The 14,816-nt window shown below is 39.1% G+C and overlaps 3 protein-coding genes across 4 annotated transcripts in view; 1 reads left to right on the top strand and 2 right to left on the bottom strand.

Annotated features, from left to right (window-relative positions):
* Positions 1 to 7,066, bottom strand: part of LOC107272367 (midasin) — a 50,738-nt gene extending 43,672 nt beyond the window's left edge. The window contains exons 1-7 of the mRNA XM_015749444.2: positions 6,853 to 7,066; positions 6,382 to 6,617; positions 6,074 to 6,313; positions 4,939 to 6,002; positions 590 to 4,860; positions 287 to 511; positions 82 to 210 (exon numbers count right to left, since the gene is read on the bottom strand). Coding sequence (XP_015604930.1) covers positions 82 to 210; positions 287 to 511; positions 590 to 4,860; positions 4,939 to 6,002; positions 6,074 to 6,313; positions 6,382 to 6,617; positions 6,853 to 6,933 — 6,246 coding nt within the window. The 5' untranslated portion in view covers positions 6,934 to 7,066. The remainder of the gene's footprint in view (positions 1 to 81; positions 211 to 286; positions 512 to 589; positions 4,861 to 4,938; positions 6,003 to 6,073; positions 6,314 to 6,381; positions 6,618 to 6,852) is intronic.
* A 128-nt stretch (positions 7,067 to 7,194) lies between these two features.
* Positions 7,195 to 8,156, bottom strand: LOC107272376 (proteasome assembly chaperone 4). Its single transcript, XM_025089665.1, has one exon. The coding sequence runs from the start codon at positions 7,667 to 7,669 to the stop codon at positions 7,268 to 7,270; it is 402 nt and encodes a 133-aa protein (XP_024945433.1). The 5' UTR covers positions 7,670 to 8,156; the 3' UTR covers positions 7,195 to 7,267.
* A 20-nt stretch (positions 8,157 to 8,176) lies between these two features.
* LOC107272375 (eukaryotic translation initiation factor 5A) lies at positions 8,177 to 13,446 on the top strand. 2 transcript variants are annotated; one of them, XM_015749474.2, is made up of 4 exons: positions 8,177 to 8,321; positions 9,638 to 9,930; positions 10,171 to 10,305; positions 10,700 to 13,446. In XM_015749474.2, the coding sequence occupies exons 2-4, from the start codon at positions 9,655 to 9,657 to the stop codon at positions 10,769 to 10,771; spliced, it is 483 nt and encodes a 160-aa protein (XP_015604960.1). In that variant the 5' UTR covers positions 8,177 to 8,321; positions 9,638 to 9,654; the 3' UTR covers positions 10,772 to 13,446. The 2 variants fall into 2 exon arrangements, with proteins under 2 accessions (XP_015604960.1, XP_015604959.1); XM_015749473.2 differs by having other exon boundaries at positions 8,267 to 8,422.
* Positions 13,447 to 14,816: the final 1,370 nt, after the last annotated feature.

Raw genomic sequence — 14,816 nt, 5'->3', positions numbered from 1 at the left:
ACAAAAACATTGTCAAGTACGAGTATAAAATGTTAAAAAATTTCAATTAAAACAGTGGCATGCATGATTATTACCACTTACCTGTTCGAAGCCACCAAGTATTTCCGTGGTGTCCATTGCTGAGTTCACGGCTATCGACTTGAGCTTGCGTCCTGCCAACTGCGCCAGAATGCGAACCACGCTGCTTTTTCCAACTCCGGATCCACCCACCTATCAACCAAGTATTATTAGGCTAAGTCAAGTTAAATGACTTTCAAATTGAGTTTCAAAGACTCAGCTAACTCACCAGTATCGACATCCAATTCATCTTGACACACTGAGCAAGACTCTTCAATGTTGCTACCTGATCTCTGAGTAGCAACAAACTTGAGTCAGTATAGATTGACGAGTTGGTTCGAGTTAGCGTTACATCCCCAAGGTACAAATTAGTTTCCGTGAGGTGGATCAGAGGTTGAGAAGGTGGCAGAGGGTATTTCTCAACAGGAAACAGTTCAGCATATAGCTCACGAACCTACCGAAAAGGTAATAAAGGATTAGTGCATTTAATTAAAAAGTTTTAATATGAATTTCAAGAAAAAGTCTGTATTACCTTTTGCTTATCTTCCAGGGTACGCATTCTGTCTATATAAATAAGTTCCACCCATCTTCCAGGATTATAATAGCAATCTTCGTCAGGAAGAGGCTGACAAGACTGGACTGTAGCCTCGCACCATCTGGTGATGTCTCGTAGATTCATTTCCCAGGGCGAACCTTGGTAACCCCAGGTAACACCAGCCTCGGATGATAACTTGGTATTAAAGTCCACCATCTTGGAGATGAGATCCGTGGGTAGTTGTTTAAATTGTGCAACAGTGATGAACTTCAGATCATTATCAGTCAAGGCATCGATGAAGACTTGGGTAAACCTATTCAGGAACGACTTGGGTAATCCTCTTCTGGCACCACCCTGTCTAAGAGGATTTTGACAGGCGAATAATTTTGTCCCAGGCTCGACGGAAAATGTCTTCGCTAATTCAGGGATGTAGACCTCTCCTCTGTGGTCCAGACACGCATTGAGACCCTCCAGGACGGATTGAGATGCCAAATTCAATTCATCAAGTAGAATCCAATGGCCAGCTCGCAGCGCTCTTAGAAATGGTCCATCCCTCCATGCAAATTCTCCTCCCTGTCCACCCTCGACAGGCAAATCAGCCCCAAAGAGATCCGACACGTCCGTCTGATCACTTAAGTTGATTCTGAGTAACGTATTACCGGATGCTTTGGCCAGGGCTGATACCAGACTGGTTTTTCCAACGCCAGGACTACCTTCCAATAACAATGGCTTAGCCAATTGTAAGCCTCTTAGAAGTTTCAAAGTATTTGATCCTGTAGTAGGCGCAATGAAGGTGAATGATTCGTCCTCGGTTATAATTCCTGGTCCCTTTGGAATGAAAAATGGTTCAATTCCAAAAGATTCATCAGCCCTCTTAGCTATTATTGTATCAGTCTCCATAGCCATGTCTGCAGATAACTTTGAACCCAGTGGACCCTCGACTTGAGACTTGAGAAAGCTCAAAGCATTCTTCCTAAACAGCTGCAATTTTCCAGAACTTTCCATTCCAGTTAAACCAGATCCAAGACTGTCGATGTAAGTCAAGCAAGCTCCATGATAGTAAGCATCACCAATATTTAATTTTGGAAAATTCCCACGCTTGCTGGTGCATACGTTTATAAACTTCACCCAGGTAAGAACGTCTCTGATGCTCACTGTAAATCTCTTGCCAACCTCAGAGCTGCTTAGCCAATCAACAAACTCCAGCATGGACCTAGCAATGACTCCAGCATCAGCTTCAAGCGTCCTAGATAAATTATGTTCAATGATCTCTTGCAAGTCGCTCCTCTTCGTGCATCCTTCGCACCAAATCTCAGTAAATCTATTTCTCAAGGCAGGTGATAATTCCTTCTTGCCGTAGTCACCGCCAGGATTCATTGTACCAATAAACAGGAAGTTCTCATTAGCCACTATGACACTGTCACTCTCGTCAGATGAATCTATACCCTTCTCAGCCAATAATAAACTACGTTCCGGCTCTAATAAAGAATTCAAACGTTCCAGTACACTGTCATCAGCCAGAGAGATTTCATCAGCTAAAAATATACCTCCCTTCTGCATAGATTCTATCAAAGGTCCATCAACCCATTCGAACAGTTTTTGATTCTCAAGATCACTGTGTTCTCTGACAGGTCTAAGATTGCCAAGAAAGTCAGAGGATTCAGTATGCATATGACAATTGACGCTATAAAGCTTCTGCCCGCTCATGACAGCTATTAATTGACATATGGTAGTCTTACCACCGCCAGTTTCACCGACTAGTAAAACCGGTTCACGAAATTCACAGGATTTCTTCACCAGGACTGCCATACGTCTCATATGATAAGTCCACACAATGTGTTCGAACCTTGGAGCACCCTTGCTGAATATTTCCTCGAGGATGTGCCTGGTTACAGAGGAAGTGCGTTCATTCAGTGTAAACAAAGTGTCAGGATCAACGTCCCTCTTCAGATGTTTCTTTATGACTTGTCTGATCTCATCGGCTTCCTCAGGTTTTCTTACTTTGGCAGCAAGCACCAGGTATCCTTCGTCGGCCAAGTGCTGACTCCAGTCGTACAATTTCTGACCCACGTCCGGTGCAAGCCTGTACCTCTCACCCCAGCGGAAGAGATCACGCAGAGTTATGAATCCTTGTTTTCCGGCAAAGGCAGCAGTGTTCTTGCGTCTGATTTGTAAATCAGTCATCACGTTAATTATTTGTTTGCAATACGATTCAGGCATGTGACATCTTTCGTGCAATATTGTTTGCAATTCGTTTGATGGTATCTCGTCGAAGTGCAACTCGACGAAGCGGTTCCTGAAGGCCCTGGAGAGGACCTTGCGACCGCCATATAACCCAGGTGGATTTTGTGTAGCAAAGAGCATGAAATTCGCATGTGCCTTTACAGTCTGTTGAGTTTCCGGTATGAAGAGTTCACGATTATCATCCAGGACCCTGTTGAGCGCTTCCAGGACGTCGCTAGGAGCCAAGTTCAGCTCATCCAATATGATCCAGTGTCCTTTACGCATTGCTTCTACCAGGACACCCTCGCGGAATACAAGCTTGCCTGTCTCGTCGGCTACGTAGCTTCCCACGTACTCCTGGAGATCGGTGTGCTCGTGGTTATTGATCCGGACGCAAGTGTGACCGGAAGCTTTGGCTAGGTATGTGATAAGACTGGTCTTTCCTACTGAAGTGTCACCTTGTAATAAAACTGGTATTTTACCAATAGAAACCACGCGCACCAGGTCTTTCAAATTTCTTCTAACGGATGCCGTCAGGATGTAGTTCTTAGGGGTCTCTGGTGTCATTTTGCCACGGACTACCCAGTATCCTTCAAAATTAATGTAATCGTCATCCTGGTCAGATCTAGGTTTGGGTATGGGTGCTGATAAAATTCCTTTGGCCGTTTTACTATCCAGGATAGCTCTTACTATCATTCCTTGGACCACCGGATAGGAATTATGATCGAGTTGAGTGAGGAAACTCAAACAGAAGGCTTCGTACAAGGATCTCAGGGTTGCTGAACAAGGGTTCGAAGCAGCAACACTGAGGGCTCTGCATAAAGTTCTTAAACTGTAATGGGGCTTATGAGCAGTGCCATCGAATAAGGATACCATAGCTTCCTTTCGAACATTCAAGTAGAATTTGACTATCGCTTCCTGTTTGACAGTTGGTAGATTCAATTCACCCAGATAGGATCCCACGAGTAATTGTAAGTCAGATTGTTCAGTGAGCTCGTCTACGTAGAATTCAGTGAATCTATTTCTCAAACCCACTGGAAGTTCTTTCTTGCCAATATCAGTTGCCGGATTCATACAGGCAAATATTGTAAAGTCCGAATGCCTTTTAATCGACTCCTTATCACCACGTTCTAGCAATGATAACGACCCCGAGGAACCCTCTAGCAATCCTGATAGACATTCTAGAGTCTCAGCGCTGGCTAAATTAATTTCATCCAATAAAACCCAGTATCCTTCCTGTAGAGCTTTTATTAAACTGCCCTCTATGAATGCAAATGCCAGTGAATACTGAGTCCTCACTTGAGACGAGAGTTTCTCTAATTTGAGAGCTAGCTTATTCCATCTAGTTAACATTTCTAACTTGCTTTCGCAGTCTCCTTCATTTTTGTTGCCTCCATCGATGGACACCAGACTACGTCTCTTACCAATGGAACCATGGACACCGCTTTGATATTCTGACATTTTATTTCTCAATCTCTTTACAGCTGCATTTGTACTGTGTATCATCAATTGCACTAAAGTTTTCCACTTGTGCTGCTTGTAGCACAGTGCTACGTGCTCCAAAAATTTTCTATTTGGTTCTACAGCGTAGTAAGATCTGAATAGCATCTCAAACTCTTCTCGGATAGGTGTTACTAAGAACTTAAAATCAACTGGCTTGTATCCTCCTAAGAGATCAGCACTCTCACTCTGCTGATTCATATTGATAACGACTAATTTGTGTCCAGTGCTTCGTGCTAGATATTGTACAGAACTTGTTTTACCTGTACCAGTCTCGCCAACTAGCAATACAGGTTCTTTCTGAGCTACGCAACTGGCGATACGTTCGAGTAAGCAAGCGGATGGTCTTGTGAAGGAAAAATTAAGTTTCACATTATCAAGCTGCGCGTAGTGCTTCCGTTTCCGGGGAACTTTGGAGCGTCCACCTATCAGGAAGTCTGGCTGCAGAATTATCGATGGCTTGTGCGTGTGGCAAAAGTATTGAGCTTTTGTTTTGACGATACCTAACGTGTGGCCTATGGCGATTGCCAAATTCAATCGTTGTCCTGTAACGAGTACATAGCTGCTGTAGAAACCTTAAAAATGTATATATGCACGAAAATGATAATTAAGAAATAACTTACCCTGGTCTGGCACCGAGCAGCAGAATATATCGATGGCATCTTGGAATATCTTCAGGGCTGATTCTGGTGAAGAAACCATGAAGTCCTTAATGGCTCTTGAACACCACTTCATTAGATCCCTGGTAGAAGTTAGTCTTCCGGTTTTTAAAGCTAAGCTTTCTCTGCTACCATCATCTGTGCCATGATGGCCCATGGAGAAGAGCAAGAAAACATCTACCATTCTTGTAGCTATTGTATTCAGTACTGGGAATAACGTCTGTACGACGGTTACTAGTTCATCCCTTGATAGAGGCTCCATGTTAACGCGAAGCCAATTTTTCTCAAGTAAATTCGATGCACCGGAAGGCTGTCTGTGCACACCGGATGCTGAGGTGATCAGTCTTTGAGTGACGAATAATTGAAAGCCGCTCTTTACGTAAATTATATCTCGATATCCTGGCACTGATAGTGTACCCGTCTCTATTAAATTACTCAAAACACTTGCTACGTCCAGGGCAGCGCTGTCGATGTCTTCCAGTAGGAGCCATTTGCCGGCAGTTACTGCCTGAGTTAACACACCTGGTTGCCATATGAATTCTCCGGGTATATCAGTACATCGGTAAGTACCAAGCAGCATTTTTGAGTCCGTCTGATCTCCAAGTTGAACCTTTGTGAAGTTCTCTGTCCCGTGTCCTGTTATTTCGGCCAGATACTCGATCAGTGCTGTTTTTCCACAACCGACTGGTCCTTGTAGACATACACATTTTCTGGATGCCACCGCAAGAGCTAAACTTCTTAAATTCTCTTCCATCGATGGTACTGGTATTAGATTGTGATGTGTTTTCGGTCTGTTTCTATGGAGGACTGGTAACAGAACTCCTGCTACAGATGCAACTGTTGGTACATCTTTAACTATCTCGTTTACTTCTTTTAATGAATTATCAGACACTGGAGATATTGGGGATACTCGCGTGTGTTCGTAATCTATCAGGAAACTTTGATAATCTTCGACCAAAGATTTGGCACAGGCCAAACGCAATGCTTCTGACATATCCAGTACGATTGCGATACACTTTAATGCTACCCTATAATATATAATTTAGATGTATAACTAAACTGATTAATATTGAGTAATATCTGTTTAAATAATACTTACCATTTTACTTTATTGTCGTTGCTCAATAAGAATTTGTAGAACTTTGACCAATTCCACTTATGTTTGAAGTGATCAGTAGCAGCTCTCAAGATATTATAACAAGCCAGCACAATGTCGTAATCAGATACCACTGATACATATCTATTTTGATTTGGTCTATGTCTCTTTGATGGTCTAGACAAACTATTTGTCAAGTTCTCAAATGGTGCTGAATTTACTTCGAAATATTTCAGGGTGAATCTGCATTCAAAGACTATATGCAATCATACCATTCGTAAATATAAGATGATTATATTATTTAAACATACCCAAGTACATCTGGATTTATACGAATAAGCTTTCCCAGGATCACTGAATTTAATCTGTGGCAGCATTCAGGATCAACAGAATCTGAATTGTTAGAATGATCCACCTCAATGGCTAACGACAAAAGGACTAGTAATAACTGTGGAAAACACTCAGCAACATCTTTGGCACACTCTGGTTGCATCAATAATTTGCATAATGATTCCAATACATTGTCATGTTCAGTTTTACTCAATTCCTAGAATATTAAAATAAATATTACTTGCAAAGCAGATAATTTCAGCTCCATAAACAGGTACTTTGAGAGCTTCTACTTTATTCCAATAAATCAAATACTTCTAGACATTGATTCATAAAAAAACTGAGGAAATATATTAAATATGATTTTTGTTCATCAAAAAACATAAAACCGAACAAAATTATATTGTTCTTTCATAAAATAATGCAATAATACAAAGCGCATAGATTCTTACCTTCGATCCAAGGAACGAAGCAAACTCTGCTCTGTACTGGTCACCCCGATCACATAAAAGCGTTAAATTCTCAAGTAACATTTTTCAAAAAACCCTACAAAACTTTTGTAAAAAAAACGGATAAATGACAAAATTGGCAAAACCCGTTTATTTGAACACCGCATGCCACGATGCAAATCACACAGGTTAAAATCCGTCCGTGTCGAGCACGTGTGGCTCAAATTCGGCGTTCGCAAATCCATCAAAAAAAAGGATGCCTACTGTCATCAAAATAAAAAAAATAGCTGTTAATACATTTTTTTAATTTACACATCCAAACCACACAAACAAAATACACTGAAATTCCATAATAAAGTACAATTTATTTTAATACATTGAAAAACATTACAAAACCTTCATAACCCATAAAGTAAAATTAGTCAAAAGACAATATTTCTGGATGCTCTTTGAATTCTTGAAAAATTCGCTTCTCAACCGCCGGCAGAGATAAATTATCAGTGCCAATATTGAAGCTCACGTACACAGGTTTGCCGATTTTCTTCGCTAATCGCTTAGCAAAATTCGTGGAAGTCGTATCAGCCAGGGATCCCATTAATCTTGTGGAAATAGGTAGAGTCTCATATTGAGACAATAGAGCGAAGGTCAGGTCGTTCATTGAACCAGTAGGAAAGTCACCGGCCCATAAATAGAGACTGGCTTCCATCTTAATGATATGACAACTAAATCTAACCTGACCGGCTTCAAAATTAAAATCGTAAAACTTGAAGCTGCAGGGTAACAGCTGATGCTTAGTAACTTCTTCCTTGTCCGTCGTCATTTCTCAAAGTGTAGCAGAACTCAAAGAAAAGCGTTTTCTGTTGAATATTATAAATGCCAAAAGATAAAAGAACACCGGTATAACAAGATGTAAACAGTCAGCACATCACCTTATTCTACTGTATTCCTAAAGCTATATAATCATAACCAATAATAGAGAAAGTATAAAAGCTCTGCTTTATCATTTGAATACTCCAATATCAATTAACTGTTCATATCAATGGAAAATCATGAAAAAACGTACGTTATATTATGATAAGGATCTCGTAGAAACAAAGTTAATATTATGGTATATAAACAAAAATTGACTTCTCGTTCAAATTTGAAATTTCATTTCGCCCTCAATATGGCCGTCTATTGGCATCGTTCATTATCTGACTATATTCGTAATGCCAAAGTAACGACACCATCAAAAGTAATATAAAATATACAATCGAAATTGGTAGTATTTGTCTGACAAGCAAAAGCATTAGTATTCAATAATTAGTGTTTAAAATCGTTTACGAACCCGCTCGCGGAAGTCGTTTTCTCTGAAGATTTGAGTTGCCGAAAGGAGGAAGTCCTTGTATTAAGTGTAGTGAACCCCTCTTTCGATCAGCGTGGTACGCAGTCGCAGCGAGATCTTCTGGTTAGAGTATCCATTTTGGTCACATGTGAGTATCTCGAGCTGCTCTTGATTTTCGTGAAAACTAATGGTGCTAATTGCCTGAAGGCGCAGAAGAACGTACAGAACCTGACAGTGAAATACCGGCCGGTTCGTATCGTCGAAAGAATTCACTAAGAATAAACGGGAATTCATAAAAATGACGAAACACTCAGCCGATGTCAACGGCTTACTGGCAATGTGGCTTAACGCTCTTTCGCGCCATCTTCGCACGTATTTTCCATAAAATACACAAAAGGACGCGAGTAAAATTACGCCTCTTAATCCTATTTCATTCTCTCTTATATTACTGAGCTTATTACCACGTAAGATCTCCGTAATTGTTGCTGCGTCGCCGCTTGGAAACATTCTTTGGTTAGCCCGTGCATCAGCTCTGTATCTCAACGATTTGACGACGTTTCTCTCTTTCAACTCGCGTTCCCAGTACGAAATTCCGACGTATTTACGTGCCGCTTCTCATTCTTGTTAACCTATGTATAATTACTCTGGAATTTATTGTATCGTTGCGCTATATCTCTTTGCCGGGAATTCTCCGTCAATATGCCACATGGCCACTGGCCCTGGCTACTTGGCTAGTCACTCTTTAGTGTAGAGGTCAAATTAAAGCTATACTGCACACCTGTCTTAACAGTTTCTTCTTACGTTTCAATGCGATATTTGACTGATTTTTAAACGTCTTTAACTGTTTTCATTGATTTTTATGATATTTTATAGGTACATTTTGTGTACCTGCATATTTATTGTTGTTAAATGATTCTGGCATGTTACAATATGTGTGATATTATGCCAAACTGTATCTTCACATAAATATAAGACTCTCTTTGCACCTCCTTTATCTTTATTCAGACATTTTTTTAGAGCCAACAATGAAACTAATGTTTGTTTATTAATTACTAAATCTCTTTTATTGCCTGATATGGTTAGGTTTAGCATTCTTGAATGATGCATCATCATGTAATTTGAACAATTATTTTATTTTGTGAATCATTGTTATGCATGAGATGACAAATTTGTCTTTTATCAGAATTTCCATTGCTCTTATATATATTTTTAATTGCTTCATTATATTTAACTGCATTGTATTTGTGCTACAATTATAAATATTTTGTAAGTGTTATACTGACAAAGGACATAATCATGTGGCCCTGGTTAGCAAAATCAGTAACATTCGACTGAATTAAATATTATATATTTTATGTGACTTAGCGCAATCATATGTTACTTCAAATTCACGTCACTGTTATTAGTATATTGTATAACATTCCTAGGTTTTATTAATATTTATCTTTTTTGTTTCTCTTGCAGACCTCCCCAAATCCAACATGGCAGATATCGAGGATACTCATTTTGAGACTGGCGATTCTGGTGCCTCCGTGACATACCCTATGCAATGCTCGGCATTGCGCAAAAACGGTTTCGTCATGTTGAAGTCTCGTCCCTGCAAGATCGTGGAGATGTCTACCTCCAAGACTGGGAAACACGGTCACGCCAAGGTTCACCTTGTGGGCATCGACATATTCACCTCCAAGAAATATGAGGATATCTGCCCTTCTACACACAATATGGATGTGCCCTTCGTGAAGAGGGAGGATTATCAGGTATAATTTATTCATGCAGCTATTATTTATTTACTTAGCCTTCACTGTGACTGTCAATGGACTCAAGTCATGACCTGTCACGCAAGATAATCTCCTTTTCAGGCATCCTATTCGCACAAAATAATATAGGCAAGAATTAAAATTACCTCCTATAACTATCAAATATACCATATATCTTAATCGATAGCCATTCTGCCGATACTTGAAATCTGACTAAAAATTGTTTCCTTTGTCTTACAGTTGACAGACATATCTGACGACGGCTACCTATGCCTGATGGCTGATAATGGAGACCTTCGCGAGGACCTCAAGATTCCCGAAGGCGAGTTGGGTGTCCAGTTACGCGCCGATTTCGAAGCCGGTAAAGAGTTGCTGGTAAGTAACCATTCGAATAACATTCTATCTCCACTGCGACTTCATGAAAATACAACAGCATCTGTCATATTCAAAGCCTAAGATTAATTCTGCTGTCAATTTTTATTAATTCGATTTTATTACTTATCTAATCTACTACTATAATTTAGTTACCTAATCCCACTGGAAGCTTTAAAATAATTTCAATCCAAGTTTTTCCACATTTACATCAATGTTCACGTTCATTAGTTAAAAGTCTTCGCATAGTATCACAAATATCATGTAATCCCTGAAAATCTTCACCGAACCATGTAGCTCTGTTAGTCGTTGAAGCATTCCTCTGTCTACAGTCACATTGGAATGCTCAATGTGCATTGACAAAAGGAATGAGCATCGTGACGTCTTAATTTTTCAGTGCACCGTGCTGAAAGCCTGCGGTGAAGAAGTAGTGATCGCCATCAAAACCAACACTGCCCTCGACAAATAATTGTGTTCAGTTTCAACCATACACAACCTCACTATCTGCTTGGCCAATCGACACCTTATCATTGGTATTAAAAAAGGAAAATGGAGAGAAAAGGACACGTGAAACAACATTTAATTAAAAAAAGAAAAAAAGAAAGAAAACGAATACGAGCCAACTCATGTACCGACCAACAGCAACTCAGTAGCGGCGAGAATGGGAAAATAAGAAAAGCAACTTTTTATCAAAGTAAAATCTTACTTATTATCCAACAAACAAAACATACGCTAAAGTTTTTAAGCAATGTAAGTAAAGGAGGGCTGGGCTTACGCGGTCGCGTCCCAGTTTTAGAAGACACACACACGTTGTTTGTTGTACACGAGATACGGCGACACTTTTCATCGAAAGGGTTGATTGAAGAAAAAGGAAAAAAAAATAAAAATTTAAAAAAAGCCTTCACACATCCTCGATTCTTTTTGGTTCTCGTACGATTCGATAATTTAATAAAGTTACTACTCGAATCCTCGGCTCGTAACCGCAACAGCTCTGTAACTCGATTACCTAAACGCGCGAACGGATGAAATTTGTTAAATAAAACAAACAAACGAACAATAGATATACACAGTACATCCAATTGCCGATCGAGACCAAGATTGAGCTATGGACTGCCATGCGGAACAATTTTTCATAATAATCAAAACAATTAGACGAGTCGACGTGAATTTTCGAAATGGCGCGAGTATCGTGTCTAACGTAGCAATTTGTTTGCTAAATACGACGAAGAAAAAAAGATCGGCTGGACGTTTTTCTTTTTCTTTTACGTCGCCGCTAACCTCTCTAACGTATAAGTAGCGTTTTGTATGACCTTTGCAGTTTCTATAGCGTTGATAGAACAAGGACGATTTTTCAACGTAACGAAAGAATTTTTTTCATGGGCATCAATGCCTTGAGTTTTGTCAAAATTGCCTTTTTTTCTTTTTTTCCTTCAGCTTCTTAGGCAAACGAAATGAGCGTCGAAGCTGCTCCGCACGAGCTGAAGCGAGGAAGGAAAATAAGAAATGAAATAGAGAGTGCGAAACAACCGAAGTGAATGCGACAACAGAGTAGAATCAAAGAGCAAAAAGCATTTATAACGGGTGGATAATTGTGTCGGGAATTTTTCATTTTTATTATTTCAATTACGCGCGACGCAAGAACTGTACACGTTAATAAATAAATTCACGAGTACTTATTTCAAAGCTTTAAAGGCCTTTCGTATTATTTAACAGAGAAACGAAACGAGGACAAGAACTAACAATAATGACAACAAAGAGAATTGACAACAATGTATAATTATACAATCGAACGACCCGCGACGATAGTTCTTTACTACTTAAGTCTATTCCAATTTGTAAACCAGCCGAGTTAACGGCGTTTAGGCCTGTAGTCGCAATGTGGGCGAAGCGTTTAAATAATTTTTTTTTTTTTAAGAAAGGTATACAAAAGATACTGGAAATGTGCTAAAGGCCAAATCGTGGCGAGAGTCAAAAGTGTGAAAAGGAGGAAAAATAAAGTATGAATAATTATGAAAAATGACAGGCCTTACGGATCTGTCAGAAATACATGCGTGCCGCTTATCCTAATATATTAAAACACGAGATCAAGGGAAGCTACGTATGTGGCGGCTTATTCTGAAATGACTGATTCTCGTTTTTTCTTATTGTGTTTGTTTTTTCAAAATTCTTTTTACGAACTTCATGTCACGAGAGTCAATTCAGAAAAGTTGCGATTAACTCCTATAGATAGACTTTAAAAAAAATGGAAATGATCTCTCTCTCTCTCTCTCTCACACACACACACACACACACTCTTTTATTTTCTCTCTATGCTCTCCCGTCGATATGTCTTCATAATTGTCCCAAGAACTACGTGAATACTCTTGAAAAAAAAAAAATCACCAAAAGTCCCCTTGTATGTACCCTGTGTATCCCCACCTCGTTTTTCTACCGTCAATTTGTCTCAGAAATTGTTCCGGAAGGTACGGTCTAAAAAAAAAGAATATTAGGAATAAATATAATAAGGAAGCCGAAAAAAAAAGAAGGAAATATAATTATGAGTGTAACCGGAGCTTTCGTAGGAAGGTATTACGATCGCGTCTGATACTTCGCCAACGTTTATCGATACTCTAATGTAATAATAATTATACATTGTAATCAGGATAAATACAAAGAGTGGACTCTAGCTGTAAACTAGGAGATACAAAGTACAATACCAATTATACTTGTTTTTGCGTATCAGGCTACTTCGTCTCAGTACGAACGTTGCTTTAGTGCAAAGAGGGGAGAAGAAAAGAATTTTGTTCTTTTTTTTTCCAACTATTTAAATTAAGCACCGTTTGTCTTTAGGACTAACGGATATGCGACTTTTGCGTTAAACGTGACTAGGGCGATGGGTTACTTCGTGAAAACAAAATGTTAAACTTTTGTCTTTTTTGTTCTTGCTACTGTTGCCAGTGTACAATACTGTAAGCCATATATCAAACTTGAGAAAGACTTTTGCATGCGCGTTACCCACGTCACACCTTTAGCTCTTGGTACCTTCCTTGAAATCTCTGGTCCGCAATATAGTTAACAAACCTAAACTTACCTATTATAATCTAATTAAACAAAAAAAAAAAAATACCTAATATTAATACAAAATAAATCAGCGTCTGTACTACACGTGTGCTATGTTGGACCAGGTTCATAATACTTTAAATGTGCTTTGTTATTAACTATAGTGTGAAAGGACGGGGAGGGGCAGGACAAGACAAAAGAGAAGAGAAGAAAATGAAAATTAAAGAACGACGACAGAAAAAAGAAAAGAAAAGGACGCTAATGTAAAGAGATACACGAAATATAGCGGCGTGTCGCTATTGAAGCGTCTGTTTCGTTTGTCTGCGAGACTCGTAATAAGAGTAATAATAATAATGAGTGATAATGATAACAATTTACGCGCGAACTCGCCATCTCCGTGTCGTGTCGAAGAAAAGAAGAAAATGACATTAGTTTACTAAGCAACCAATAAGCTCAAAATATTTAAATTCTCAATTGAGATTTGAACGAGCGGAATTTGTATTTTTGTTTTTTTAATTTCAATTACGTATACGTACCGCATTGGTTCTCGTGTAATTTCACGTTGGCTCGTTTCGTTATCTTTTTCTTTTATTATTACGTTATTTATTTTTTACTCTGGAATTTATTGGCAAATCGTCGCCTGGGGTCGCCTTCTGGTTGTCGTAATACGTTCATGATAAACGCCAATGAAACAGAAAAAGGAATATTCGCGTTTTGGAAATGCTGTTACCTTGAGTCTTTTTGTGGATAGAAAATGATGGTCTGTAAATTCATTATCTTGACCGGAAATATCGTTGCGAAGATATTCTGATCTTATTGCTGTCATTTCGATTGCGACTGCTTTTGATGAGGTTCAGTGTTGATGACTGTTGCGGAAATATTTTTGAAAATTTTCGCTACGGCGTTCATGGTCAAATGAGTTATCGTGTGCATAACTGATTTTACGATTTCCTATGGGACTTCTTGAAGGTGCTAGGCGATTAAGGTTACTTATTATCGGTAGCATACTTCGAATTCTAACGATTTACCTGTTTTGTCCTTTTTTTTTTTATAAAGCTGCCCGACACGGTACGTGATTTTCGTGACGAGGCGACGCCCGGTGACGTGTGTATCTTTCCGAGTGGTACTGACGAGAGCAAAGCAAAAATAAGGGATCGAAAGAAATGGAACAAAGAAAACAAAATGAATACAGGAAACATTTAAATGTTCAAGTAATATTTAATAAATGATATTGAAAAATTTAGTCTTACAATTAAAAGTCATGCTATCTTTTATCATTTGGATCTTGACTGTTCTAGGTTCTTTTATACCTTCTTGAATTTGGTTTCTTTTTCCGCTACTTTATTCACGCACATGCGCCAAGGCGTTAAATTTGAAGTTTTCTGCCTTTTCGCTCAATTGTTTTTCCGATAACGAGAGTGACGGATTTTTATTCGTAACTTTTCGTTTTTAACGGTGGCAGTACTAATTAGGCC

This window comes from Cephus cinctus, unplaced genomic scaffold (genome assembly GCF_000341935.2).
Source record: "Cephus cinctus unplaced genomic scaffold, Ccin1 Ccin1_scaffold1163, whole genome shotgun sequence".
Taxonomy (NCBI): domain Eukaryota; kingdom Metazoa; phylum Arthropoda; class Insecta; order Hymenoptera; family Cephidae; genus Cephus; species Cephus cinctus.
Note: the sequence above shows the minus strand (reverse complement) of the source record. Positions and strands in the feature narration are given on the sequence as shown.

What these genes read in the sequence shown, in the direction of transcription:
- LOC107272376 (XM_025089665.1), bottom strand. Translation starts at nt 7,669, where the DNA reads ATGACGACGGACAAGGAAGAAGTTACTAAGCATCAGCTGTTACCCTGC.
- LOC107272375 (XM_015749474.2), top strand. Translation starts at nt 9,655, where the DNA reads ATGGCAGATATCGAGGATACTCATTTTGAGACTGGCGATTCTGGTGCC. An exon ending in TGAAGAGGGAGGATTATCAG is followed by an intron (nt 9,931 to 10,170) that starts GTATAATTTATT and finishes TTTGTCTTACAG; the next exon opens with TTGACAGACATATCTGACGA. An exon ending in AAGCCGGTAAAGAGTTGCTG is followed by an intron (nt 10,306 to 10,699) that starts GTAAGTAACCAT and finishes TTAATTTTTCAG; the next exon opens with TGCACCGTGCTGAAAGCCTG.